General features: G+C 45.7%; 1 protein-coding gene, 1 non-coding gene and 1 pseudogene across 3 annotated transcripts; all 3 read right to left on the bottom strand.

Moving 5' to 3' along the window:
- Positions 1 to 393: 393 nt before the first annotated feature.
- On the bottom strand, positions 394 to 27,261 carry MRPS10 (mitochondrial ribosomal protein S10). 2 transcript variants are annotated; one of them, XM_063918305.1, is made up of 7 exons: positions 27,178 to 27,261; positions 25,523 to 25,584; positions 23,052 to 23,127; positions 1,428 to 1,567; positions 952 to 1,060; positions 704 to 793; positions 394 to 548 (listed from the first exon to the last, which is right to left on the bottom strand). In XM_063918305.1, exons 1-7 carry the CDS (start codon positions 27,244 to 27,246, stop codon positions 465 to 467), a joined length of 630 nt encoding a protein of 209 aa, XP_063774375.1. In that variant the 5' UTR covers positions 27,247 to 27,261; the 3' UTR covers positions 394 to 464. The 2 variants fall into 2 exon arrangements, with proteins under 2 accessions (XP_063774375.1, XP_063774376.1); XM_063918306.1 differs by lacking the exon at positions 27,178 to 27,261 and adding an exon at positions 26,998 to 27,164.
- LOC134913589 (U6 spliceosomal RNA) lies at positions 4,222 to 4,328 on the bottom strand. The gene has a single exon (XR_010177301.1). It is a non-coding gene; the product is annotated as a U6 spliceosomal RNA (small nuclear RNA).
- Positions 4,933 to 5,039, bottom strand: LOC134913531 (U5 spliceosomal RNA; annotated as a pseudogene).
- Positions 27,262 to 27,670: the final 409 nt, after the last annotated feature.

Genomic DNA, 27,670 nt, shown 5'->3' with positions numbered 1-27,670 from the left:
CAGATAATACCTAATCTTTCTTTTAGAGTGCCCAGTCTCCTGCGGAGCCCGTCTATTCCCCATGGTCCTTACGGAGTACCCAGCATCCACTACGGACTACGAGAAATAGAATTACCGGTGAGTAAATTCTTATTTTACTTCCTCAGCCTTCATCCTTGTAATATGCAAAATATCAATCCGTGCGCCTGAAAATCGGCACCTTTTTTTTATTTATTCATTTTTTAGTGTGTTTTGCCACTATTGGGATCTTCCACTGGTAAAACTCCCTTCTCGTGGGTAGCTAGCAGTATTAAAAACACTCGCTGCAGTATTCCTAATTATACTGACCATATAGGAACAAGCCATTTGCTGTATAACAACAATATTAACTACTCCTTCACAAGAAACTACATATTAAACAATGCGAAACAACTTTTTATTATCACAAGTTTAAATAAGGATTCATAAAGGCATAAAAGCAAAATTCATGGATGTTCCCTCTCTTCCTCGCTGTCCAACGTATCCCATATTGGCTGTTTCAGATGCTCAGGTAATTTCTCAAGCTTGGTCTGTGGGTAGCAGAAAAAAAGAATTTAGACTCTCAGAGCTAAAGAAACATGACAGCGTTTTTCCCACTGCGGATGGCACAACATCACACAGCATTTCTGGATATACCCAAACTTCATCCAACCCAAACTGCCAGAGTTTGTTCTGTATACCTCACCTTTCTTATCTCTAAGGCGACACCTTCTGGGACATTGCGCTGGATATATTCCAAGTACACATTCGCTGTGCTCCCCGTTAAGTGCTTTAACTAGAGTAAAGATTTCAAGGCTTAAAGTCAGTTGTAGCAAATTATATTTATCTCTATCATTAATCATTTATGGGGCAATATACCTATATTGTACATACCTCCCTCCAGAGCTGGATGCCACATTTACACTTCCATTAGTCACACACACACTGACTCACCTCCAGGCATCTGTAATGTGTCCTCATCTCATACTGCACTCTGTGTTTCTTGAAAATGTGAATTGATTTTAAAAGGGTGAAACGTTCAATCTTTCTCTTCGGCTCAGACCTAGTGAGGATAAAGCATAGAAATTCTGGCCTTGCACAAATCTATGTTCAGCTGTCAGCACTTAGCAGGAAACATTAGTGGAACATTAGTCAGAGTTAAGGATGGATCATCAGTTATAGTGGTACTGCAGGTCCATCAATCCTAAAGTGCTATACAATATACAGAACTCTTAAGTGGATAAAACAAAAATCCTTCAAATGTAAAAATGTTTCCTTGAAAAACAGAAATATGCCAGAGCCAACAAGAATACTAAGCTGCTAGGCAGAATAAGGCTATATGGACATTCATGTTAATCTGAAAAACAGGCAGAGTACAGAGGTTCTGGAGCACTTGCAGAGATGTACATACACGCTACACTGATACCTACACCTTCTCCACATGGAGGCCGAGTTCTTTAGCTGCTAGGATTGTGAAGTACTCATAGCTGTCCAGCACCGTTTTGTCATGACCTTTTGCTAATACTTCTATCTTCTTGTACAGGAGGTCTGGTTCATCCGTGCTGCTTATCTGTATAAATGACAATAAATCATTCTGAACAATTCTGTGTCCACTTGTCTTCTTTCTCCTAGGTGTACAGTACTGACCCCAGACAAAGGCTTATTAGACGGAAAATAAAAATCAACCCCGTCTTTATATAGACAGGCAACTGCTTTTATTCGGGTTGTTACTGAACACTGGCTTCTGTGGTAATGTTATTTCTGAATGCCTGCTGTTCAGTGTTCATACACTGGTATTGTGGGATGCTAAAAGGTTTTCATAGAGGTGTTGCTTCTAGTGTTGTCATACTTATATAGATCATAGTTAATGTCTTGGATAATATTCAGAATACTCAATCAATACTCTTTAATATTTATATATCACCAGCATATTCTGCTGCACTTTAGTTAGGAACAAAGCTATTAAAACGAGACTATTTACAGTCCGTCAAAGAAGTAAGACGACACTGCTAGCAAGCTTATAACTCTATAGGATACCAGGAGTAATACATAAGGTTAAGTGCTTTATATTGCACATTGGTTCAGCCAGACGGCAATGTAAGAAGTGCTCTGTGGTCAGTGGGTTGTTTGGGTATAGAAAGAGAACACGTGGGATTTATGTGAACTTCATAGTGGTAGGTAATTCAGTAGAGTAGGTTATGTGGGTGGTTCAGGAATTCAATAAGCTGCTGAAGAGGTACATTTTCAGGTTATGTTTAACCACTTGCCTGGCTGTGACCACACCAGCAAGTGCTTTATCTGACCTGGTCACGCAGAATGTGACCAGTTAGATAAACAGTGTTTGCAGGGAAGGGAAACTTCTCTCCGCTGCTGCTCTCAGAGGGACCAAAAGGTCCCTCTGCCTACCCACACCCTCCTCCAGTGTTTGCCATGCTGCCGATCACTGCTGACCAGTCAGCATGGCAGAACCCCCTAACCAGCGGCTGCAGAGAATAGCAGCTGCTGAGGAAGAGGAGGAAGGAAGTGTAAATAAAGGCCTGCTGTTGATAGTTGCAATGTTCTGATGGTGCCGACAGGTGTTTGGGAAAAACTTTTTTTTCTTTTTTCTTTTAAATAAAATCATTTTGGATGACCTAATTCAGTCATAAAAAAATAGGATTTTGGTACTTACCAGGTAAATCCTTTTCTTTGAATCCATAGGGGGCACTGGAGTACTCTTGGGATATGGACGGGCGTAGCCGATCAAAGGCACTGAATATTCAAATTTAGGACTCTCCCCCCCCTCCATATCCCCAAGTACCTCAGTGTACTTTGCCAGTGTTTTTTACTGAGCGAACAGGATATAGAGAGGTTGACAATGGAGAATCCCTATAACATAACGGACAACCACAAAGTTGATCCGTAACCTTATTGTCAACTAAACAGTTGACACCTTAACCGATAGAACTTTATAATTTGAGCCAATTGGTGAAAATGTGTTACCATAAGCTCCTTTGAGCTTAATACCATCCAAGTTAAATTTGTTCACTAAGCTCCCTTGAGCTTAAAACAACCCAGGTAAAACTGCTCTGGGCGGGCGTCCAGTGCCCCCTATGGATTCAAAGAAAAGGATTTACCTGGTAAGTACCAAAATCCTATTTTCTTTATCATCCACTAGGGGTCACTGGAGTACTCTTGGGACGTACCAAAGCTTCCCTCGTGGGCGGGAGAGCTGTTTGATACTTGTAACAGTAGGCAGGCCAAAGCTAAATGCTGATGGCGCCACCATTAATAACGTATAACCGTGCACAAACGTGGTGCACTGAAGGCTATGTAGCCGCGTCGTAGCCGCTGCACGACCCGTTGGGTCTGACATTCCCACAGAACCTGTGGGATGAACTATTACTGACGTAGGCGATTGTAACTTAGCCTTAAAGTAAGTCTGATTTGTAGTCATTATTATCCAACTGGATAATGTCTGCTGAGAAACTGGCTAACCCCAGTTTGCAGTATCATATAGAACAAACAACGTATTCATATCACGTACTGTAGACGTTCGGTACATATATAAACGCGTAACGCGTGTACCACATTCAGAATTCAAGAATGTGCTGTCCACACAGGAAGCACTATTGGTATATTGATGTGAAGAATACGAAAGCGGATTTCGTCCGAAGATCTGCTTTGTCATGAGAAACTCAAATACGGTGGCTTGGAATACAAGGCACCCAAATATGAAAACAAAACCCTTGTCGAAGCACCATTGCCGAAGGCAAGGCTAGAAGAAAAATGTTTTCCAAAGTGAGAAACTTAATTCTCATTTGTTGTAAAGGTTCAAAAAATATGAAACTTAATTCCCCTTTGTTGAAAGGGTTCCAAAATATGAAAACTGTAATAAATCTGAACCCAACCTCAAATCGCCTGGCGCTGTAGGTAGGATAAATAGAGTCTGAACTTTGGTGACACCTTGTAGAAAGATGTTTACAGACGCAAATAGAGGCAAACGTCTTTGAAAATACGTTTACCACCCAGATACCTGCACTGTTAGTGCAGATGAACGCAGTTTTCCATCCCATCCCGTTTAACAGAATACGGGTACTTGAAGTATGATGTTGGAAACTTCCGAGGTTTACAACCTATGTAAGCACACGAAATGTTTTAATAATGAGCTGCCTTAAGCGGCTTACTATTTCGTTACATGGTTGGTATAACCGATACTGTAATGCTCTATTTTTTTAAGAGGGCGGTCTTATGGAACGTTTCACGAATTTGCGTGTCATCCTAGCGCAGGGGCCATGCTAATCTTCTCTGTATCGTTCCAATTTTAGTATATGTGCTGCCGAAGCTAGCACTGAACCCTCACCCCGTCAACCGCAGCTGCGGTACATAGATAATAGGTACATAGGTAACTATGGGTAAAAGAACGTTCCCTGATGTAACAGGTTGGACGTATTATGCGCGGGCCAAGATCGTGTGCAAGTATTCATTGAAAATTCGAGAAGCAAACTTCTCTGAAACCCATGAGATACCACCAGTATGACTGTGACGAACTGTCTTCTGATCCGTTTTGGCAACGAAGAAAGAAGCGGAAATTGGTGAAGCCAGATACACGATGCTGAATGACCCCATGAATGTGATGTACACATACTGAGCTTTTGTAATTGTGGCGAGATGCCCTCATGTATACTTGAGGGTAACCCCCTTCTGTGGACTTACATCTTAAACACCTGTGTATTTAATGTCCAGTTTTTAAGATCCAAACCCTGACGGGTGAGATCGTCTGTCTAACAGATGTCCACTCACGGATTGATGTTGACATTCCCCATAATGGCGTTCTGAGCCATTGAAGATTTGAGTTACCTACCGCCTTGCCTTGCGGCTTATCGGTTCTCACTGGTTGTTCAGTATGCAACTGCCGTTGCTTTGTTTGACTGCTTAAGGGCAGCGTGAGCCAGGCATTAAAAACAAAATTAAATTACCTGAAACTCACGGTTGTTACTCTCCACGGAAATCTTTAGTAAAAAGTGAAAGATTTATTCGTGCTGAAGAGAAAACCAGAGTCTATCGTTGGTCAGACTGAAAGCGAATTATTTATTGCATTGTAAAATGTTCTAGGACATTTATCTATTGCATTGTAAAATGACCAGAGTTCTAGTACATTTATCGACAGCAATCTGTCGTGTTTAGAACCTTTGCGTTGATTTTAACTACAAATCCTGACTCTCTGTGACTGTCGTCTAGAGTATACGCACCCTTGTTCCTCTGTGGGACACGCGAGTGAAAGGTGGCGAACTAAATTGAAAACACATTTTTTTCTTAATAAGTAAATACACCAATGTACCGCTAGTGTGCGTGTACTTTTGTTCTTGCTGGTGTAGTAGGTAAAAGTCGTTGATTTACCGTATTTATAATCTTACCTAGGAATTTACATCGTTTAGACAGACTTAGATGTGATTGTTTTCAAACTTAATCTGCTACTGTAGTATACCTTAGTAGCGCAAGTTAGAGAAACTTTGTTAATACATAGTGAGATGAGCTATCATTCCAACATCACTGTAGCAAATACCGGAAGCGATAAGCAACGGTAGAAAAGAAATGCTAATGGTTGCTTGCAACCGCTAGAACCTGTGATGAAGAAACCTGACTGGGTAACTACGCATTGTGAAGATCAAATGCAATCATACAATTTTGTGGCTTCAATAAGCAAAAACTAACTGCAGAAAATCCATTTTCTAACTGTAATAAATGACTTGCTGCTTGATATTGAAACGGAGGTGTTTGATTTTGCTCAAACAGAGGGGAATAAGCGTACTATTGACTGGTTTATAAACCAGCAAAGACTAAATGACAACCTGCCAAACCGTTCCACAGAGGCAGTTTTGTCTTTAAGCTGTAAACAGCTGAGACCTATATAAGTTAAAGTCATGAAACCTCGCAAATGTAACATGTAAAAACGCGCTTCCACAATTGTAAAAGAGGTCATCAAACCACTGGCTTGCTGACTGTAACGTCCTGTCGTTACAAGGCGTGACTGTTTTTGTATAAAGGGATAAAACGCCGTAACAAATATACTGTATGCGGTAATGGCTGAATATCATAAAGGAATAAAAATTGCCGTTACAAGTATATCAAATTTAGGAGCAAACAAGCTCTGGCCTTGTTGCGCTTAACTAGCGACAATGAAAATAACCGGCGTTATCAGAAGCTTTCCAGCTATACTCTGCTGCTTCTTTTAACAGTGATCGGCATGGTTTCATACATAGATTCTAGCGACCCAAATGTATCCTGGGTTTTTATAATGTTTGACAGAAACTCATCAACCCATGACGGATCGCGTCCTTTTGGCAACCAATATGTATGGTTATCCAAACCCCCGCACTATCTGAGTGCTGGACTACTGTACCGTTCTCACTCGTATTTATCGGTGTGAGATTGACATAGAATCGTGCATTAAATTATAAGACCAGTGAAATAAACACTTTGGTACCCAAAAGAAAATTAGCCCTTTGGAAAGACTGTCTTTTGTTAGAGCTGGCGGAGTAATTCCGAGACTCCGATTACTGCTCTTTTAATTTGAATTGCCAATTTTATAAAAGTATTTTTAGTCTGCACTATAGCCTTACTTGCTATGTAGACAGACACCATAATAGGCAACAGACAGACACTTGCACGACTTAATGAAATTATTATATGGCATATATATATATATATATATGTTATTGCTGAACTGCATATTTATATGTGTGAAAAACAGTTCATATTGCATATGAAACCCGAACCAAATTTCTACTAACACCCCTGCGCCTTCTGGTGGCTTAGAGATGTAGGGCAGGAATGTTCTGGAATTATCTTGAACTAAAAATTCCCACCAACACCCCTGCGCCTCCTTGTGGAGTAAAGGAGTATGGCCGGAATGTTCAGGAATTATAAACTGGAAAAACAGCAATAATTAAAATGGCCGTTTTGCTTTCACTGAAATTCACAGTACAGGCAATTTATAGCCTTAATAGCCTTTTATACAGTTAATATATATAGCGTATATGTTCTTACAGATCTATTATACAGTAAACACATACACTTAGTTAACCATACACTTAGTTAACCTCCAGTTACTATAAATCCAGGCTGCAGTGAATGTATTATATTGCAGCCTTAACAGAAACCCTTAGGTTATGATACTCTTAGGTTATGATACTCTTAGGTTATGATAGGCCATTAACTGCTTAACAAACTTTTGTTAACCCCTGCAGCCTTTTATATCTGCTGCTATGGCCATATACTCCCCCCTCACCCCCCCTTGCAGCTGTGCTGCTTGTAAGGTAACTTCCCATGTTACCTGCAGCGGTGCCGGGAGAGCAGGAGAACGCAGAGTATAGCTGCGGCGACTACAGACATCAGTGACCGGATATGGCGTCGTTGGCTGTCTGCCGAGTAGCTGGCTCGGGCGGCGCTGTGTACAGCGGTGGCCGGGTACCAGCGTTGTGAGAGCGGCCGGCGTCTGATTGACGTGCGGCCGCTCTGAGCTGTGCTCCGGAGTAGCTGGCTCGGCCGGCGCTGTGTACAGCGGTGGCCGGGTACCAGAGTTGGGAGAGCGGCCGGCGTCTGTGTTTGACGTGCGGCCGCTCTGAGCTGTGGTTCCGTCTTAGCGATGGGAGAGCGGCCGCCGTGTGTCTCGGAGCTTACTTACTGTATAAGTGCTGGGAGAGCGGCCGGCGTCTGATTGACGTGCGGCCGCTTTGAGCAGTGCTCCGTAGTTCTGCCAAGTAGCTGGCTCGGGCGGCGCTGTGTACAGCGATGGCCGGGTTGGGAGAGCGGCCGGCGTCTGATTGACGTGCGGCCGCTCTGAGCAGTGCTCCGGAGTTCTCTCGGGCGGCCTGATCTGTATTAGTGCTGGGAGAGCGGCCGGCGTCTGTGATTGACGTGCGGCCGCTCTGCTGCTAGGTAGTGCGGCGGCTGGAGCGGGTGCAGGGAGATATTCAGCGGTATGCTGTAATAGCTGTGGTCAACATAAAATAAACACTTTCCCCACACTGCAGGGCGGCAGCGTGAGCTGACCGCCCTGACCCACCATACCTTGTGCTGCAAGCTCCGTCCAGCTTGTGACCACTTCTCATGCTGGCTGTGACGGGCTTCTCAGTCATCTTGGCTGTGACGGAGCTTCTTTTTGTAAGCTCCGTCCAGTTGTTTTCCGTGCAGCTTGCAGTAACCAGCTGCCTGTGGCTGTGAGGGTGCTCTTTGTGAGGACCGACACGCCATGCGCTGCCTTATAGCGCCTGTGGCTGTGAGGGTGCTCTTTGTGAGGACCGACACGCCATACGCTGCCTTGCAGCGGCACCATCCCGGCCCCAAGTTTTTCCAGAAACTGGGACGGAAAGTGTAAAAATTAAAAATAAAAATCTTCTGAAAAGTGGCCATTGCCACAAGCCGATCATGCTGTGAGCACCGAAAAAACACTGGGAAAGTACACTGAGGTACTTGGGGATATGGAGGGGGGGGAGAGTCCTAAATTTGAATATTCAGTGCCTTTGATCGGCTACGCCCGTCCATATCCCAAGAGTACTCCAGTGACCCCTAGTGGATGATAAAGAAAGCAACAATTTCGGAGCAGTTTTTTTTTTTTTTTTTGTGAAAAAATTGTCAGTTAAGTGGTTAAAGCTCTGGAGGCTAGAATAATGTTTTATGTAAGGGAGTCAATTCCAGAGAGTGGGATGCTGCCTTGAAAAGAAGTCCTATACCATGTACTTAGTGTGGCTGAGAGAAGCAGAGTGGAGAGGACACATCCTTAATGAAGACAAGGAGCCTTGGAAGTACTGTACAAGCATTTGTAAGCATCAGAGAAAATTGGGAGAATATTCTTCTTATAAACCAGTGGTTCCTAAACTGTGTGCCTAGGCACCCTGAGGTGATGGAAGTTGGTAGGCCAGGAGCAAATCAATTACTTATGGTCAAAATGATATGCCAAACCAGTGCTAGTGGCTGCTAATAATAAAACGTGGACAATCAGAAGAAACACTGCACACCACCTCATAACTAAACATAATAGGCCCTACACACTGGACGATTTTCCTCAAAGATATGAACAATCTCGTTCATTATTGAACGAGATAACGTTTATATCTTTGAGTGTGGAGGCTCCAGCGATGAACGATGCGTGGCCCCGCGCTCGTTCATCGCTGGTGCCCCATCGGCTGTGCATGCAGGCCAGTATGGAAGATTTTGTCCATATTGGCCTGCACTGCTACGGAGCCGGGTGACGGGGGGAGTGAAGAAACGTCACTGCCCCCCGCCGGGTCGCCCGTCAGCCGTATCCGCCGTCTGGCAGATCGGCCAATGTATAGGGCCCTTTAGAAAGACAGCTAGGCACAATTTACTTTATTTATACATTTTTTCCCCCCTAAATCTATCCATAAAAAAAAATAAAAAAATTATCCTAGGGGTGCTGTGAAAAAAAACTCGGATACTCTAGGGCGCCGTGATTCAAGAAAGTTTGTACCACTGTTATAAACTACACGGTCGAGCACATTATTATGACCACCAGCTAATAGCCAGAGCAACCACTACTGAGCCCCATACGCAGCAGGGTTCGCTGTACTGTAGTTTTAGATACACGTCTGGTAGTCCCCAAGTTCGTTTTTGACAGGAGCTGCCCCCACTCTATCGTGTCGGTCGGCCCTCACGCACCAGAGCAGACGTTCACCTCTCAGAGTAATGGCACGTGTGCTCTGCAGTTTCCATGTCAGCTATTCGCAATGGTGCCTTTGTCCAGGCACAATACACCTTCACCACGCGACCAATTCACAAACTGCACTGTTTCAAAAATACTGCCACCCTTGGCCCGAAGGACAATAATCATCCATTTTTGCATCTCTGATAAAACGCCCCTTTATCCACCAAGCCAACGCATGGTGCGTGACGTACTTCACACTGCCAACGTCAAATGTGGAGATTACCATACTAATGTGACTCGACTGTATATGTTTTTTTAGTTGTATTTCCTTGAAGAAAGTAATGGGATCTGTACAGCAAGGCCAGATCATAACAATTAATATTCATTATAGTCCTTTATTTACAGGGTGACACAAATCTTTAGTGCCGGACATTAATCTTGCACACATAAATAAACATAATAGATTGGCATTTATTTATCAAATGAGGAAAAAAAATAGGATTTTAGTACCTACCAGTAAATCCTTTTCTCCTAGTCCGTAGAGGATTTCTGGGGACTCCAATAGGACCATGGAGTATAGACGGATCCGCAGGAGCTTGGGCACACTATAAAGACTTAAACTGGGTGTTAACTGGCTCCTCCTTCTATGCCCCTCCTCCAGACCTCAGTTAGAAAACTGTGCCCAGGAGAGACGGACATTTAGAGGAAAGAATTTATAATTTAAAAACACTGAGTGTTATACCAGCTCACACCACAAACATACCGCAAGACATGGCCTTCAACAGAATACCAGCCCACGGTATGAAAACCATACAGCCATATGCTGAGAGAATATGTAATACAACCTGTGTGTCAACCCAACCAATAATAAGAAACCACATGCCATTGCATGAACAACGTCAGCGATAGCCTGACAGAGAAGAAGCACCACAAAGTGCAACCAAAATCATTAACTGCAGACACAGTACGCACTGGGACGGGCACCCAGCATCCTCTACAGACTAGGAGAAAAGGATTTACCGGTAGGTACTAAAATCCTATTTTCTCTTACGTCCTAGAGGATGCTGGGGACTCCAAAAGGACCATGGGGTCTATACCAAAGCTCCAGAACGGGCGGGGGAGTGCGGACGACTCTGCAGCACCGATTGAGCAAACATGAGGTCCCCATCATCCAGGGTATCAAACTTGTAGAGCTTCGCAAAAGGTGTTTGAAACCCGACCAAGTAACCGCTCGGCAAAGTTAACCCTCCGAGACACCTCGGGCATCCGCCCAAGAAGAGCCATCTACCTAGTAGAATGGGTCTCCCCCGACTTCGGTAACGGCAATCCAGCCATAGAACTAGCACACCAAATCATATCATAGATCCAGCCTGTAACAAACTGCAGAGACGCAGGCGCCCCAAGCACGCTGGAAGCATACCAGACAAACAGAACCTCTGTTTCCCAAAACTGAGCCCAATTGGCAACATAAATCTTCAAAGCCCTGACTACATCAATAGACATTGAATCAGCCAACGTTGAAGTTACCACAGGCATCAAACTAGGCAGGTTTTTGATAAACCCTGAAAACCCATCTCGGCAGAACTACTATCCGAGTTCTCAATTCTATCCACTTGGAAGTACAAACAGGGGCTCTTGTGAGACAAAGCGCTACTTCCGACAACCGCCTTGCGGACGCCTAAAAAGCAAAAGCAGGACCACTCTCCAAGAGAGAAATTTTAACACAACCTTTAATAAAGGTTCCAATCAGTGAGACACAAGAACGCAATACCACGTCAAGAACCCACTGTGCCAATGGGGAACAAATTGAGGTTGGATGAGCAGTACTCCTTTCACAAAAATCTGAACTTCCGGAAAGGTGGCCAATTCTTTTTTTTTTTTTTTTTTAAGAAAATTTACCAGACCAAAACTGCTCTGAAACGGAGCCTAACTGTAGGCCTGCATCCACACCTACTTGCAAAGAACGGAGAAGACCGACTCAGCTGAAAGTCTGCCGTAGGAAGCTTCTTAGATTTACCAAGACACATTCACACCAAACACGGTGTTAATGCTTCGCCGTAACTTCTTTTTTAGCCTGAAGAAGTGTGGAAATGACCTCACTGGGAATACCTGATCGGACTAGGATATGGCGTTCAACCGCTACGCCGTCAAACGCAGCCGCGATAAGTCCTGATACACGCTCGGATCTTGCTGTAACAGTTCCTCCCGTAGAGGAAGAGGCCAGGGATCTTCTATGAATAAATCTTGAAGAACTGGATACAGAGCCCTCCTTGGCTAGACCGGAACAATGAGTATTGCCGGAACCTCTGTTCCTCTTACGATTATCACCTTCAGCAGAGTGAAAGCGAAGGGGACACACAGACCGACTGAAAACCCCCAAGGTGTCACGAGGCCGTCCACTGCTATAGCTTGAGTGTCCCTTGACCTGGAAACATATTCCTGAGGTCTCTCGTTGAGGCGAGACTACCACATGCCCAAACGAGGCACTCCTCAAAGACTAGTCACTTCTGGAAAACGTCTCTATGATGACCGTATTTCTCCCGGATGGAGAGCGCGTCTGCAGAGGAAATCTATTTCTCCTTCGTTTACGGCCGGAACTAAGACTGCTAATATAACGGTTACCAGTCTTACCACCCAGCGGAAAACTATTTCAGCTTCTGGCATTGTCGCTTTGCTCCTTGTTGCGCCCTAGCGGCTTACTTACGCCACTGCTGCCAAGTCGTACAGAATTAACACGGGCAGATCACGAAGAATATATTCGTTGAAAATAGCTCTTACTTCAAGAAAGCTTATTGTAGACAAGCTTCGCAAATTGACCTTTTCCTCTGGAAATACTTCCCATGCAAGAACCGCTCCCCAGCCTATGAGAACTGCACACATGTACACCAGGATCTAATCGTGAATCCCGAACCTTCATCCCTCTAGGAGGTGAGAACTGAGCAGACATCACAGGAGCGATATCCTGGCCATTAGAATTATGGCCCTCATTCCGAGTTGTTCGCTCGCTAGCCGCTTTTCGCAGCAGTGCACACGCTAAGCCACCGCCCTCTGGGAGTGAATCGTAGCTTAGCAGAATTGCGAACGAAAGAATCGCAATATTGCGAAAAGATTTTGCTGTACAGTTTCTGAGTAGCTCGAGACTTACTCTTCCAGTGCGATCAGTTCAGTGCTCGTCGTTCCTGGTTTGACGTCACAAACACACCCAGCGTTCGCCCAGACACTCTTCCGTTTCTCCAGCCACTCCCGCGTTTTTCCCAGAAACTGCAGCGGTTTTTTTTTGTTGTTTTTTTTTTTACACACACCCATAAAACGGCCAGTTTCCGCCCAGAAACACCCACTTCCTGTCAATCACACTCCGATCACCAGAACGAAGAAAAAACCTTGTAATGCCGTAAGTAAAATACCAAACTTCTTAGCAAATTTACTTGGCGCAGCCGCAGTGCGTACATTGCGCATGCGCAGTTAGCGGAAAATCGCTGCGATGCGAAGAAAATTAACGAGCGAACAACTCGGAATGAGGGCCTATATTCCAGTGCATGTGCCGGTGAGACCCGGACCACATTCCCAACAGGTCCCTTGAAAACCACTGTGGCATTCGACCTGCTCACCGAAAAGGCCTCTTAGGCCGCACCCAACTTCTTCATCAATGGAACATACAGATGGATTGTCACTGCAAAACAGATTCGACTCAGGATCCTCAGACCTCTTTCCACAGGAAAGCACAGAACCTCAACCGTTCAGTATCTACCCTGATACCACCTCCGACATCTGCGTCGTTGGGAACAACAGTCCTTCCCTGTGTTGAAGAACAGTCAGAGAAAGTAACAATGATTTGCTCCACTTGTTTCTTGACCTCGCCTCAAGCAGGCGAACATCTCATTATAGAATAACAATGGCTCTTACTATTGAAAGAAAACCATCATACTACCATCACTCCAGTGAAATGGCAAAAACCATCCTGGCTATCCCTCCAGGTAATCTGAAGGCGTAGAACCACGCATATAAACCTTTTTTTTTTTTCTTCTTCTTTTAGTTTATAACCGGGACAGGAGGACAAGGCTCTGAATCTGACACACCTCTGGAGTGGCTTTGCGTATTACCTCCCCTTCCAGAGGGAAAACGGTAAGATCTATTAGAAAATCAGTGAGGGGAAACATCTGTAACTCTAGATAGTCCCCCTCCGGATTCTATAACTAACACACGGGTCCTGGTCTATTCCCGGACAAACTGAAACGTAGTAGATGAGTCCCCACCAGAGTGGGGTCCAGGCAGGTAGATTCAGCACCATGTGGTGGATGTGTGAGAAACAGAAAACGACCTCCACTTCTGCGAACCTAACAAGGCTGCAGAACACTTACCTTTTCACCTTCCATCTGCACAGGAAAAGAAAAGAACGGTATCGAACTAGGTAAAGCGACTGCATCCCACAAAGGAATGCGTCACCAACCGTTCTGAGGGAATCTAACTCACTAAGTCAGATTTACCAGCAGTATCCGCCGAGAGTGACTGAACTTAGGCATCCCCAAACAGCGGCACACCGCCCTAGGGAAACAACTCCAGTATCTCTCAGAGTCAGCCCCAGCATTTCCCCGGCCACCTCCTGTATACGCACTGCAACCTGCCGCGATGTATAGAGAAGACCCAACATAAGGAAAAACCCCTATCTCTGCAGGATAATTCTATCAGGTATCCCTCTGAATATAAACACTCCCTCATGTGCACGTAATGCAAATAAGTCCAAAGAATAGAAATAAAATATCACTTAGCTTCCTGTATCCGATCCTTTGTGACAGGACCCCGTGTCGACCTTGAGTTGACTTTCACAGTATTCTCTCCGCCGCGGGAAAATAATAAACATTCGGACTCCTTGAGAGGACGGGAGACCCACTCATCACGGCCGACCTAGAGCTTTATCAACACAGCGACCAGCACATGAGAAAGAATACTATTACTTCAGCATTCATTATAAATCATAAGATGAATATACATATTATAATACACATATATACACATATCCCACCTATATATACATATAACATACATATAAGCGGATTGTCCGGAACCTTCGGGACCCAAGTGACATTAATGTGTTCTGAATGTGTATGACCATGTACTGAATCCGCAGGAAACATTATAGTCGACAGAAAACCTAGTAATCGTCGACAGCAGGGAGTAGCAACCAGGCAAAATAACATACTTGTGACCCCGAGGGAATTATACATATATAATTTTAAGAACCAGGTCTGTGCTCGAGCTACAGAGTCACGGAACTGGACCATATAAATATATATCTACAGGTATAAGTTAGTTACAGCATGTCAATTTACACCCGGTAATAACAGTTAGTGCCGACAGGGTCACCCACATACTACTGTGTCTCCCGTACCGTGTCTACTATGAACAAGTATAACACAACCGATCTGTTGACTTAGTTATCAAGTACCAAACAGGTGTTGACGATGCCGACAATGAACCCCAGAGGCGTTAGTAACAGAACATTCACACATGTCGACACAAGTGTATTTCTGACAGGGAGCACACAGAGTATACACAACCAAGAGTTCATGCCCATTTTCAACTTAAATAGTGTTATACATTCCTACATAACACTAACATATATGTGCCCCCCCCCCCCCCCCCCCCCCTGTCTGTGCTGTACACACATTCTGGCGGGGACATTGCTTAAAATGGCGCTGTCTCTTTCTGTGAGGGCTAAGCCCCGCCCCTTATCGGCACGCGGTAGCCCACTATATTTAACCAGTTATATGCAGGCAGGGGACCATATACAGTGGCTACCCACTGTATATGTATACTGGGAGTGTAAAAATAAAGTAAACATACTGCCCAGGGCGCCCCCCCCCTCCCTGCGCCCGATACCAGCCGTTTGTGTGTGGGAGCAAATGGCGCGCAGCGGGACCGCTGCGATATGCTGGCGGGGGTAACGGACACGGTGCCCGGACACCGAATAACAAACTCAAGCCAGCCTTTTCATGTTTAAAGAGCCTCAGTAACTTGCTGCCCAGGGAGCTCCCCCCTCCAGCACCCTGCGAGTGCCGTTGGTGTGTGTGGGAGCATGGAGCGCAGCATGACCGCCGCATGTTACCGCCGTCACTAAAGTCTTCTGCCGTCACTGAAGTCTTCTGTTCTTCTAATACTCACCCGGCTTCTGGCTTCTGTGAGGGGGTTGACGGCGTGGCTCCGGGAACAAGCAGCTAGGCGCACCAAGTGATCGAACCCTCTGGAGCTAATGGTGTCCAGTAGCAGAGAAGCAGAGCCTTTGAACTAAGAAGAAGAAGTAGGTCCTGCTTCTCTCCCCTCACTCCCACGATGCAGGGAGCCTGCAGCCAGCAGGTCTGCCTGAAAATAAAAAACCTAACAAAGTCTTTTAGAGAAACTCAGAGCTCCCCTAGTGTGTGTCCAGTCTCTCCTGGGCACAAAGTCTAACTGAGGTCTGGAGGAGGGGCATAGAGGGAGGAGCCAGTTCACACCCAGTTTAAGTGTTTAAGCTCCTGCGGATCAGTCTATACCCCATGGTCCTTTTGGAGTCCCCAGCATCCTCTGGGACGTAAGAGAAAAATAAGATTTTACTTACCGATAAATCTATTTCTCGTAGTCCGTAGTGGATGCTGGGGACTCCGTCAGGACCATGGGGATTAGCGGCTCCGCAGGAGACAGGGCACAAAAATAAAGCTTTAGGATCAGGTGGTGTGCACTGGCTCCTCCCCCTATGACCCTCCTCCAAGCCTCAGTTAGGATACTGTGCCCGGACGAACGTACACAATAAGGAAGGATTTTGAATCCCGGGTAAGACTCATACCAGCCACACCAATCACACCGTACAACTTGTGATCTGAACCCAGTTAACAGTATGACAACGTAGGAGCCTCTGAACAGACGGCTCACAACAAGAACAACCCGATTTTTTTGTAACAATAACTATGTACAAGTATTGCAGACAATCCGCACTTGGGATGGGCGCCCAGCATCCACTACGGACTACGAGAAATAGATTTATCGGTAAGTAAAATCTTATTTTCTCTAACGTCCTAGTGGATGCTGGGGACTCCGTCAGGACCATGGGGATTATACCAAAGCTCCCAAACGGGCGGGAGAGTGCGGATGACTCTGCAGCACCGAATGAGAGAACTCCAGGTCCTCTTTAGCCAGGGTATCAAATTTGTAGAATTTTACAAACGTGTTCTCCCCCGACCACGTAGCTGCTCGGCAGAGTTGTAATGCCGAGACCCCTCGGGCAGCCGCCCAAGATGAGCCCACCTTCCTTGTGGAATGGGCCTTGACAGATTTAGGCTGTGGCAGGCCTGCCACAGAATGTGCAAGTTGAATTGTGCTACAAATCCAACGAGCAATCGTCTGCTTAGAAGCAGGAGCACCCAGCTTGTTGGGTGCATACAGTATAAACAGCGAGTCAGATTTTCTGACTCCAGCCGTCCTTGAAATATATATTTTCAATGCCCTGACAACGTCCAGCAACTTGGAATCCTCCAAATCGCTAGTAGCCGCAGGCACCACAATAGGCTGGTTCAGGTGAAACGCTGACACCACCTTAGGCAGAAAATGAGGACGCGTCCGCAGTTCTGCCCTGTCCGAATGGAAAATCAGATATGGGCTTTTATACGATAAAGCCGCCAATTCTGACACTCTCCTGGCTGAAGCCAGAGCATGGTTACTTTCCATGCAAGATATTTCAAATCCGCCGATTTGAGTGGCTCAAACCAATGGGATTTGAGAAAATCCAAAACTACATTAAGGTCCCACGGAGCCACTGGGGGCACAACCGGGGGCTGTATATGTAGTACTCCTTTTACAAAAGTCTGGACTTCAGGAACTGAAGCCAATTCTTTCTGGAAGAAAATCGACAGGGCCGAAATTTGAACCTTAATGGACCCCAACTTGAGGCCCATAGACAATCCTGTTTGCAGGAAATGTAGGAATCGACCCAATTGAAATTCCTCCGTGGGGGCCTTCCTGGCCTCACACCACGCAACATATTTTCTCCAAATGCGGTGATAATGTTGTGCAGTCACCTCCTTCCTGGCTTTAACCAGTGTAGGAATGACCTCTTCTGGAATGCCTTTTTCCCTTAGAATTCGGCGTTCAACCGCCACGCCGTCAAACGCAGCCGCGGTAAGTCTTGGAATAGACACGGTCCCTGCTGAATCAGGTCCCGTCTTAGAGGTAGAGGCCACGGATTTTCCGTGAGCATCTCCTGAAGTTCCGGGTACCAAGTTCTTCTTGGCCAATCCGGAGCCACGAGTATCGTTCTTACTCCCCTTTGCCGTATACTTCTCAGTACTTTGGGTATGAGAGGCAGAGGAGGAAACACATACACTGACTGGAACACCCACGGTGTTACCAGAGCGTCCACAGCTATTGCCTGAGGGTCTCTTGACCTGGCGCAATACCTGTCCAGTTTTTTGTTGAGGCGAGACGCCATCATATCCACCTTTGGTTTTTCCCAACGGTTCACAATCATGTGGAAGACTTCTGGATGAAGTCCCCACTCTCCCGGGTGTAGATCGTGTCTGCTGAGGAAGTCTGCTTCCCAGTTGTCCACTCCCGGAATGATCACTGCTGACAGTGCTATCACATGATCTTCCGCCCAGCGAAGAATCCTTGCAGCTTCTGCCATTGCTCTCCTGCTTCTTGTGCCGCCCTGTCTGTTTACGTGGGCGACTGCCGTGATGTTGTCTGACTGGATCAACACCGGCTGACCCCGAAGCAGGGGTTTTGCCAGGCTTAGAGCATTGTAAATCGCTCTTAGCTCCAGTATATTTATGTGAAGAGACATCTCCAGGCTTGACCATACTCCCTGGAAGTTTCTTCCCTGTGTGACCGCTCCCCAGCCTCTCAGACTGGCATCCGTGGTCACCAGGACCCAGTCCTGTATGCCGAATCTGCGGCCTTCTAACAGATGAGCACTCTGCAACCACCACAAAAGAGACACCCTTGTCCGTGGCGATAAGGTTATCCGCTGATGCGATCCGGACCATTTGTCCAGCAGATCCCACTGAAAAGTTCGTGCGTGGAATCTGCCGAATGGGATTGCTTCGTAAGAAGCCACCATCTTTCCCAGGACTCTTGTGCATTGATGCACAGACACTTTTCCTGGTTTTAGGAGGTTCCTGACAAGTTCGGATAACTCCTTGGCTTTCTCCTCCGGAAGAAACACCTTTTTCTGAACCGTGTCCAGAATCATTCCCAGGAACAGCAGACGTGTTGTCGGGGTCAACTGAGATTTTGGGAAATTCAGAATCCACCCGCGTTGTTGCAGCACTACTTGGGTTAGTGCTACTCCGTCCTCCAGCTGTTCTCTGGACCTTGCCCTTATCAGGAGATCGTCCAAGTAAGGGATAATTAATACGCCTCTTCTTCGCAGAAGAATCATCATTTCGGCCATTACCTTGGTAAAGACCCGAGGTGCCGTGGACAATCCAAACGGCAGCGTCTGAAACTGATAATGACAGTTTTGCACCACGAACCTGAGGTACCCTTGATGTGAAGGGCAAATTGGGACATGCAGGTAAGCATCTTTTATGTCCAGGGACACCATAAAGTCCCCTTCTTCCAGATTCGCTATCACTGCTCTGAGTGATTCCATCTTGAACTTGAATTTTTGTATGTACAGGTTCAAAGATTTCAGATTTAGAATAGGTCTTACCGAGCCGTCCGGCTTCGGTACCACAAATAGCGTGGAGTAATACCCCTTTCCCTGTTGTAGGAGGGGTACCTTGACTATCACCTGCTGAGAAAACAGCTTGTGAATGGCTTCCAATACCGTCGCCCTGTCTGAGGGAGACGTTGGCAAAGCAGACTTTAGGAACCTGCGAGGGGGAGACTTCTCGAATTCCAACCTGTAACCCTGAGATACTACCTGCAGGATCCAGGGGTCCACCTGTGAGCAAGCCCACTGCGCGCTGAAATTCTTGAGTCAACCCCCCACCGCTCCTGAGTCCGCTTGTAAAGCCCCAGCGTCATGCTGAGGGCTTTGCAGAACCCGCGGAGGGCTTCTGTTCCTGGGAAGGGGCTGCTTGCTGCCCTCTCTTACCCTTTCCTCTGCCTCGGGGCAGATATGACTGTCCTTTTGCCCGCTTGTTCTTATAGGACCGAAAGGACTGCGTTTGAAAAGACGGTGTCTTTTTCTGTTGGGAGGGGGTCTGAGGTAAAAAGGTGGATTTCCCGGCAGTTGCCGTGGCCACCAAATCCGATAGACCGACGCCAAATAATTCCTCCCCTTTATACGGCAATACTTCCATATGCCGTTTGGAATCCGCATCACCTGACCACTGTCGTGTCCATAAACTTCTTCTGGCAGATATGGACATCGCACTTACTCTCGATGCCAGAGTGCAAATATCCCTCTGAGCATCTCGCATATAAAGAAAAGCATCCTTTAATTGCTCTAAAGTCTGTAAAATACTGTCCCTATCCAGGGTATCAATATTTTCAGTCAGGGAATCCGACCAGACCACTCCAGCACTGCACATCCAGGCTGAGGCGATGGCTGGTCGCAGTATAACACCAGTATGTGTGTATATACTTTTTAGAGTAGTTTCCAGCCTCCTATCAGCTGGATCCTTGAGGGCGGCCGTATCAGGAGACGGTAACGCCACTTGTTTTGATAAGCGTGTGAGCGCCTTATCCACCTTAGGGGGTGTTTCCCAGCGCGCCCTAACCTCTGGCGGGAAAGGGTATAAAGCCAATAACTTTTTAGAAATTAGCCCTTTTCTATCTGGGTTAACCCACGCTTCATCACATACATCATTCAATTCCTCTGATTCAGGAAAAACTACAGGTAGTTTTTTCACCCCCCACATAATACCCCTTTTTGTGGTACTTGTAGTATCAGAGATATGCAAAGTCTCCTTCATTGCCGTGATCATATAACGTGTGGCCCTACTGGAAAATACGTTTGTTTCTTCACCGTCGACACTAGATTCAGTGTCCGTGTCTGGGTCTGTATCGACCGACTGAGGTAAAGGGTGTTTTACAGCCCCTGACGGTGTCTGAGACGCCTGGGCAGGTACCAACTGGTTTTCCGGCCGTCTCATGTCGTCAACTGATTTTTGTAATGTGCTGACATTATCACGTAATTCCATAAACAAAGCCATCCATTCCGGTGTCGACTCCCTGGGGGGTGACATCACCATTACCGGCAATTGCTCTGCCTCCACACCAACATCGTCCTCATACATGTCGACACACACGTACCGACACACAGCAGACACACAGGGAATGCTCTATTGAAGACAGGACCCCACTAGCCCTTTGGGGAGACAGAGGGAGAGTTTGCCAGCACACACCCAAGCGCTATAATATATATGGGAACAACCCTATATAAGTGTTGTATCCTTATAGCAGCTTAAATATATTAATATCGCCAAAAAAAGTGCCCCCCCTCTCTGTTTTACCCTGTTTCTGTAGTGCAGTGCAGGGGAGAGTCCTGGGAGCCTTCCTCACAGCGGAGCTGAGCAGGAAAATGGCGCTGTGTGCTGAGGAGAATAAGCCCCGCCCCCTATTTCGGCGGGCTCTTCTCCGGAATCTGTGAGATCTGGCAGGGGTTAAATACATCCATATAGCCTCAAAGGGCTATATGTGATGTATTTTTAGCCATAAAGAGGTATTATATATTGCTGCCCAGGGCGCCCCCCCAACGCCCTGCACCCTCCGTGACCGCTGTGTGAAGTGTGCTGACAACAATGGCGCACAGCTGCAGTGCTGTGCGCTACCTCAGGAAGACTGAAGAGTCTTCTGCCGCCTGCTTCTGGACCTCTTCCATCTTCGGCATCTGCAAGGGGGGTCGGCGGCGCGGCTCCGGGACGAACCCCAGGGTGAGACCTGTGTTCCGACTCCCTCTGGAGCTAATGGTGTCCAGTAGCCTAAGAAGCCAATCCATCCTGCACGCAGGTGAGTTCACTTCTCTCCCCTAAGTCCCTCGATGCAGTGAGCCTGTTGCCAGCAGGACTCACTGAAAATAAAAAACCTAAAAACTTTTTCTAAGCAGCTCTTTAGGAGAGCCACCTAGATTGCACCCTGCTCGGACGGGCACAAAAACCTAACTGAGGCTTGGAGGAGGGTCATAGGGGGAGGAGCCAGTGCACACCACCTGATCCTAAAGCTTTATTTTTGTGCCCTGTCTCCTGCGGAGCCGCTAATCCCCATGGTCCTGACGGAGTCCCCAGCATCCACTAGGACGTTAGAGAAATATATAAAAACAAATACTGCGATTTCAAGGTTAAATATAGCATTAAAAAGAGGTACATTTCTTGTATACAGTGTTTCATTCTAAAACTATAGACTATAAAATGAATCTGCTGCTTAACTATATACGTTCAGGATCCAGACACCGGAATCCCGACAGCCGTCAGAACACAGATGACGGAATCCCAAAAGGACCAGGATCCCGACGACGCAATCCCAAAAGGTAAATATTACCGGCTGCCTCAGATTTAGCCTGCAGGGGGTGGGGGGTTTGGTTTAGGCACACTACACTGAATCCGGAGTAACATCTCCTTCACACACGTATCTGGGCCAGACTCAGGGCTGCATGCAATCTTCACATCGTTCTTTGCAACTGCGCATAAAATCCTTAAAAACTAAAACGGCACACTACGCCACTGTTGCAATCGAGATGCACATCATCAGCGCGTTCCTGGAAGGTGGCTAGTAATGCACACAAAAATGGTCCATTTAATGGGCGTCAATGAAAGTGACTGCGTACATAGAAGCAGGAGGCCGTAAACGTACGCAGAAACTGTACCTCCCCTTAGGGGTGCTGCAAGCTTAGATAATGCCATCTAAAGACACACCAATCGGTATTCTATGTCTCCGGATGCTGACGGTGGGTGTCTCGGTCCTTGCACAAACGCACGCACTGATGTACACAAGGGAAAGACTATGTATCGCCATTTGCATAAAGTCACGGACAGGCGAGCACCAATAGACATAGCTGCTGCGGATGCTCTGAACCGGGCCCATTTGTGTTTTGCATTCATTGACAGCTGTACATTCTGGTAAACGGTACATTCTGTAGAAGCAGGAACATCCGCAGACTATATACTCAGGAATAATAGCAGCTTCCTTTTTGCTTAATGCACACCATGCTTTTTTTGTTTTGATAAGGTGACAGTATATGCTCTACATCAGGGGTATTCAACATGCGATCCTCCATCTGCTGTGGAACTATACATCCCAGCATGCCCTCCCACAATTTTAGCGTGCCCTAATAGCAGTACTGTGGCATGGTTTGCTGGGATGTGTAGTTCCACAGCAGCTGCAAGGGTACATGTTGAATCCCCGTGCTCTACAGCCATATAATTAGCACCGTAACATTTCCAGGAACTGTCATGTAGTGATGTCACTTCATTATTACCAACACTGGGAAACTTACCAGCTTCTGGACTCGGGACTGTATATCCTTCGGGTAAGGCTCTGGGGGCTGTGTAGTTACAGCATGGCTAGTATTTCTAAATAAAGGAAGAAATTGGTCACAAATACAACTGAAGTCAACAGATTTCAAGATGAGATAAACCCATTTGTTATTTGTTGGTACTTTGCAGCCTCATGCCCATCTAGTTTACACCCTTTCATACAGACAGTTTTCAGATTTTCACAATGCTGCATCTAGTTTATTCAGCTGAATTAGATAGGGTTAGGGCGGGTATACACTGCCACAATGTTGACTTGACAAACTGTCTGCAGCATGCAGTGTGTACGCACTATTGCACACTCCCGCATGCAACACCTTCCAGCCAGCCCCTGCTACATAGCCAACCGGAAGATATCACATGACCCGATGCAGTGTAATGAAGGGCAGAATGAGATTACATCGGGCTAGTGTGTACTAGCAATCTACCATGGTGCGGGGCGATGGGAAATCGCTGCAACCATCGCCCTGATTGCTGGTCATCCTAATGCGTTCCAACCCTCAGTGGCATATAGGATTACAATCTGATTTTTTTTTGTATTATTACTAAATGAGAACCTAAAGAGAAGAAAATATGAATATTAAATTTAATTTACCCATAAATATAATTCGTTCAACTGCATAAATACAAGCCAATGTTTATTGTTACCTACCGTGATTATACTGACCAAGTATTGTTTGTTATTCAAAATATGACAAAGATTTTATAGACCAGTTATTGTTCTCACACTGGGGCAGATGTATTAAGCCTGGTGAAGTGATAACGCACCAGCCACTCAGCTCCTAACTTCCATGTTACAGGCTGGGATTGAAATATTACAGTTCGGAGCTGACTGGCTGGTGTGTTATCACCTTCCACTTTATCACTTCACCAGGCTTAATAAATCTGCCCCATTATGACATGAGTGCAAAGGTTAAACCTTGATAGAAACACAGGACTACCCCTGAAACAGCAGCCATTCCAAATATACATCTGGATATTACTGACCATTTCTATTTTTAGGGACAGATTTAACAAGTGATATTGCTGTTATCACTCGTTACGTATGTTAAATGGTGCTCCAGCCAATCAGGTCCTAACTGTAATTTTTCAAACACATAACAGGAGCGGATTGGCTGGAGCACCATTTATCATGTGCAACGAGTTTTAAATAGCTAAGCTAAATGGACCCCTTAATCTTCATGCAAGATTATTTTTCCCATGTAATGCTACAAATTACACCCTACACAGCTACATATTAAAATTTACAATATAAAAGTAAATTGTTTCTACTTAAAAACTAATGACTGAATAAGCCAACATTATCAAAACCTAATGTTCTGTGTCGTTTTATTTTTCTTTAACCGATAAAAACTACCCAACAACATATTCCTAACACTTGATAACCCTTCAATCATCTTGTCTACCTCCCATAAGGATCACTCCAGACCATCCCACCCATTACAGCCACCAGGGGTGTAGTGAGGGTGGCTCCGGTGGAGCGCAGCTCCAGGTGCCAGAAAAGTTAGTGGGCGCGCCACCGCCTTCCCCCTTCCTCCACCCGCTATACCGCGGCCCGCTGTACAGGCAGCCGCAGAGTAGGAGGAAGAAAAGCAGAGGGGCACACACTGACTCGAACTCAGAGACTACAGTAGGTAGGGAACAGGGCAGGCCAGAGGTGACAAGAGACACTGACAGCCAGCACACGCCGGAGCTCTGCTGCACTGTCTGCTTGTAGCTGTGCAGCAGGGTTACTTTTGTCCTGTTACACCACTCTCTGCCCCAGCTGCTGCAGCACCTCTCTCTGCACTGGCTGCTGCAGCACATCTTACTGCTGCAGCACCACTCTCTCATCCAGCTGTTGCAGCACCCCTCTCTACATTAATGATGCAGCACATCTCTCTGCATATAAAGCTGCAGACTAACACGTATACGCGGCTCTACTGTGGTGTAACGTGTATAAGAGACTCTATTCTGTTGTGTAAAGTGTACAAGGGGCTCTACTGTGTGGTATAATGTGAATAACTGGCAATACTATGGTGTAATGTGTGTAACGGACAATACTGTGTGGTGTAATGTGAAAAACAGACACTACTGTGGTGTAATGTGAATAACGGGCAATACCATGTGGTGTAATGTGAATAGTACAATACTGTGTGGTGTAATCTTAATTGATACTATTTTGTGGCCATGTCTCTTCACCATGAAGCCACACCCCTATATTTTTGTAGCGCGCTTTCCGTGCGCACTGCCACTATTTTAAACATCGGGGCTCCCAAAGGAAACTATTCTCCCTGAGATCCACAATTTAGGATTTTATTTTATTTTTTTTCCTTCCAAATTTAACATGCGCCCATTCACGTACAGGAGAGGGGGCACCGAAACATACCCGTGCTCCAGGCACCATGGCACCTTGCTACACTTCTGCAGCCACTGTAACTTACACATTACTTACAGCAGTCTGTATGTCTGTGTGACAGTGCACACGCAAGCGGGAAAGGGCTGTCTTCTAGGCACCTGCAAAAGCATATTTAAAATGAGGATACTTTTATCTTCTAATGCCATAGCTATGACTATACAGAATACATCTGTCAGTGGTTTATGACAAATGGCTGCAACAACTGTCACTGACAAAGCACACAGTGCAACATAATACAATTGAAACCGCCTTCAGTTGTGCAGTAAGACATAACGGATGTCCTGTATGTTGACCGTTAATACTCCATGTTAAAAATCTATTGGTCCAGGTGCGAATAGAGGACTATAAATTATCAGAAATACATTATAAAAAATAGCAAACAGTAAAAACAGCTGCAGCACCCTAGTAATGAGTACATGGACACTCATCATAAAGCCTAAAAAGAAAAGCGGACAAGAATAAAGTAGTGGTGCTGCACTAATATGTAAATGAAGGTATTGGTAAGGCAGAATGATGTAATCAAGACTACATATATTTATAAATTATAAACATCACATTTAATAACAAAGATGGTTCACAAAATATGAAAAATAGAATTCTCACATAAATATCAATATTTGATAAAGCTTCTTATAGAGCCAAAACATGTCAGGGGACTGACCCACATCATTCATTGCTGTATCTCCGTACTGTACACAACTAAGGGGTCTATTTACTAAGCCTCAGATGGAGATAAAGTGCACGGAGATAAAGTACCAGCCTATCAGCTCCCAACTGACATTTTTCAAACCCAGCCTGTGACATGGCAGTTAGGAGCTGATTGGCTGGTACTTTATCTCCAATAGACCCCTTAGTGGTTTGTCAGCACTGGTTTGGATTTCTGCTGCTGCATAACTGGTGCCTGTGCCCGTTTCTCCTGGCAGTGTTAACACAGAACATATGCACCTGGAGAGTGCGCTCTGCATGGATTCCCATTAAAGAACACCGTAATACAAGTCAGACATTATGCTGTTACTTTGGGATTTGTGCAATTACACCGTTCAGGATCATATAAAATTATTAAGCAGCCTGAGTTAATCGGTCCATACATCTGTGGCTTTAAATGGACAGCATTCACTGTGCATACAGAGATTTCAACTTTCTGATCAATTAAACGTTTGAACAGCGGTCAATACAACACTTTAGGGTTTTATATGGATATTCATGTCAAAATTTATATTTGTTTTATATTGTGTGAACAGTGTTCGATAATAAATATGGTGTTTATAAATATATCTTGATTACATCATCCCACAATACCAATAACGCCATTTACATATTATTAGCGCAGTATCACTCCATTGCATTTTGTTAATCCTCCAGCGTCTGTGTACAGCGCTGCAGCATTTAGTTGCACCATATAAATAAAACTGAAGTAAAAACCAAAACAGAGATGGAATAATAATAATCACAGCACGCAGCATGGGGGGGGCTGCCGACCGGTCCCTGGCTATATAGTGACCCCACTTTACCTGGCACCGGGAGACACCGCGGCAGAGAAGGGCAAACCCTCTGTAAGCGTTCATGGTTACAGCATGACAGTCTAACTTCCGGCGCACGGCGTGACGTCGCAGAATGGGGGCATAGAGTCTAGGTCAGAGAGAAGACTATTTCGTCTGTTCTAGTCGTCAAATACCACAGAGAGGACTGACCTCCGCCCTTCCTGCTGCTGCAGGCCTACTCCTCCAGTCAGCCACCTGCAGGCGGCGCTGTGACCACATTTAGAGGTGGCCATCGGTGGCCTTTCCATCGATGGCACTTAAACCATCTATGGCGAACCACCGATGGTTTGCACCGCTCCATGGCCATCGCCGAAAGGTGCTGGGCAGGCTGTGGGCCAATAAAAAAAATGGGGGGCGGGGCAATGCTCCATGTCTCGGAAGCTTGCAAAAAAAAAAAAATGTGTTTTAGGCTTTTCTATCGATGGAGGGAAACCATCTAATTCTCTCCCATCGATGGCAAAAAACATTCAACATCGGCCATAAACCATCGATTATTTTGCCTCATCGATGGTCGATGGCAATCCCTAACCAGATTCCTTTCAGCGTTATTTCAATTACTAGAGATGGCCATCAACGTCTCTGCCATCGAAGGTTAAACAAACCATCGATGGTATATAACTAGTCAGTATAGTGCCATCATTGG

The sequence above is a fragment of the Pseudophryne corroboree genome, chromosome 4, assembly GCF_028390025.1.
Source record: "Pseudophryne corroboree isolate aPseCor3 chromosome 4, aPseCor3.hap2, whole genome shotgun sequence".
Taxonomy (NCBI): Eukaryota; Metazoa; Chordata; class Amphibia; order Anura; family Myobatrachidae; genus Pseudophryne; species Pseudophryne corroboree.
Note: the sequence above shows the minus strand (reverse complement) of the source record. Positions and strands in the feature narration are given on the sequence as shown.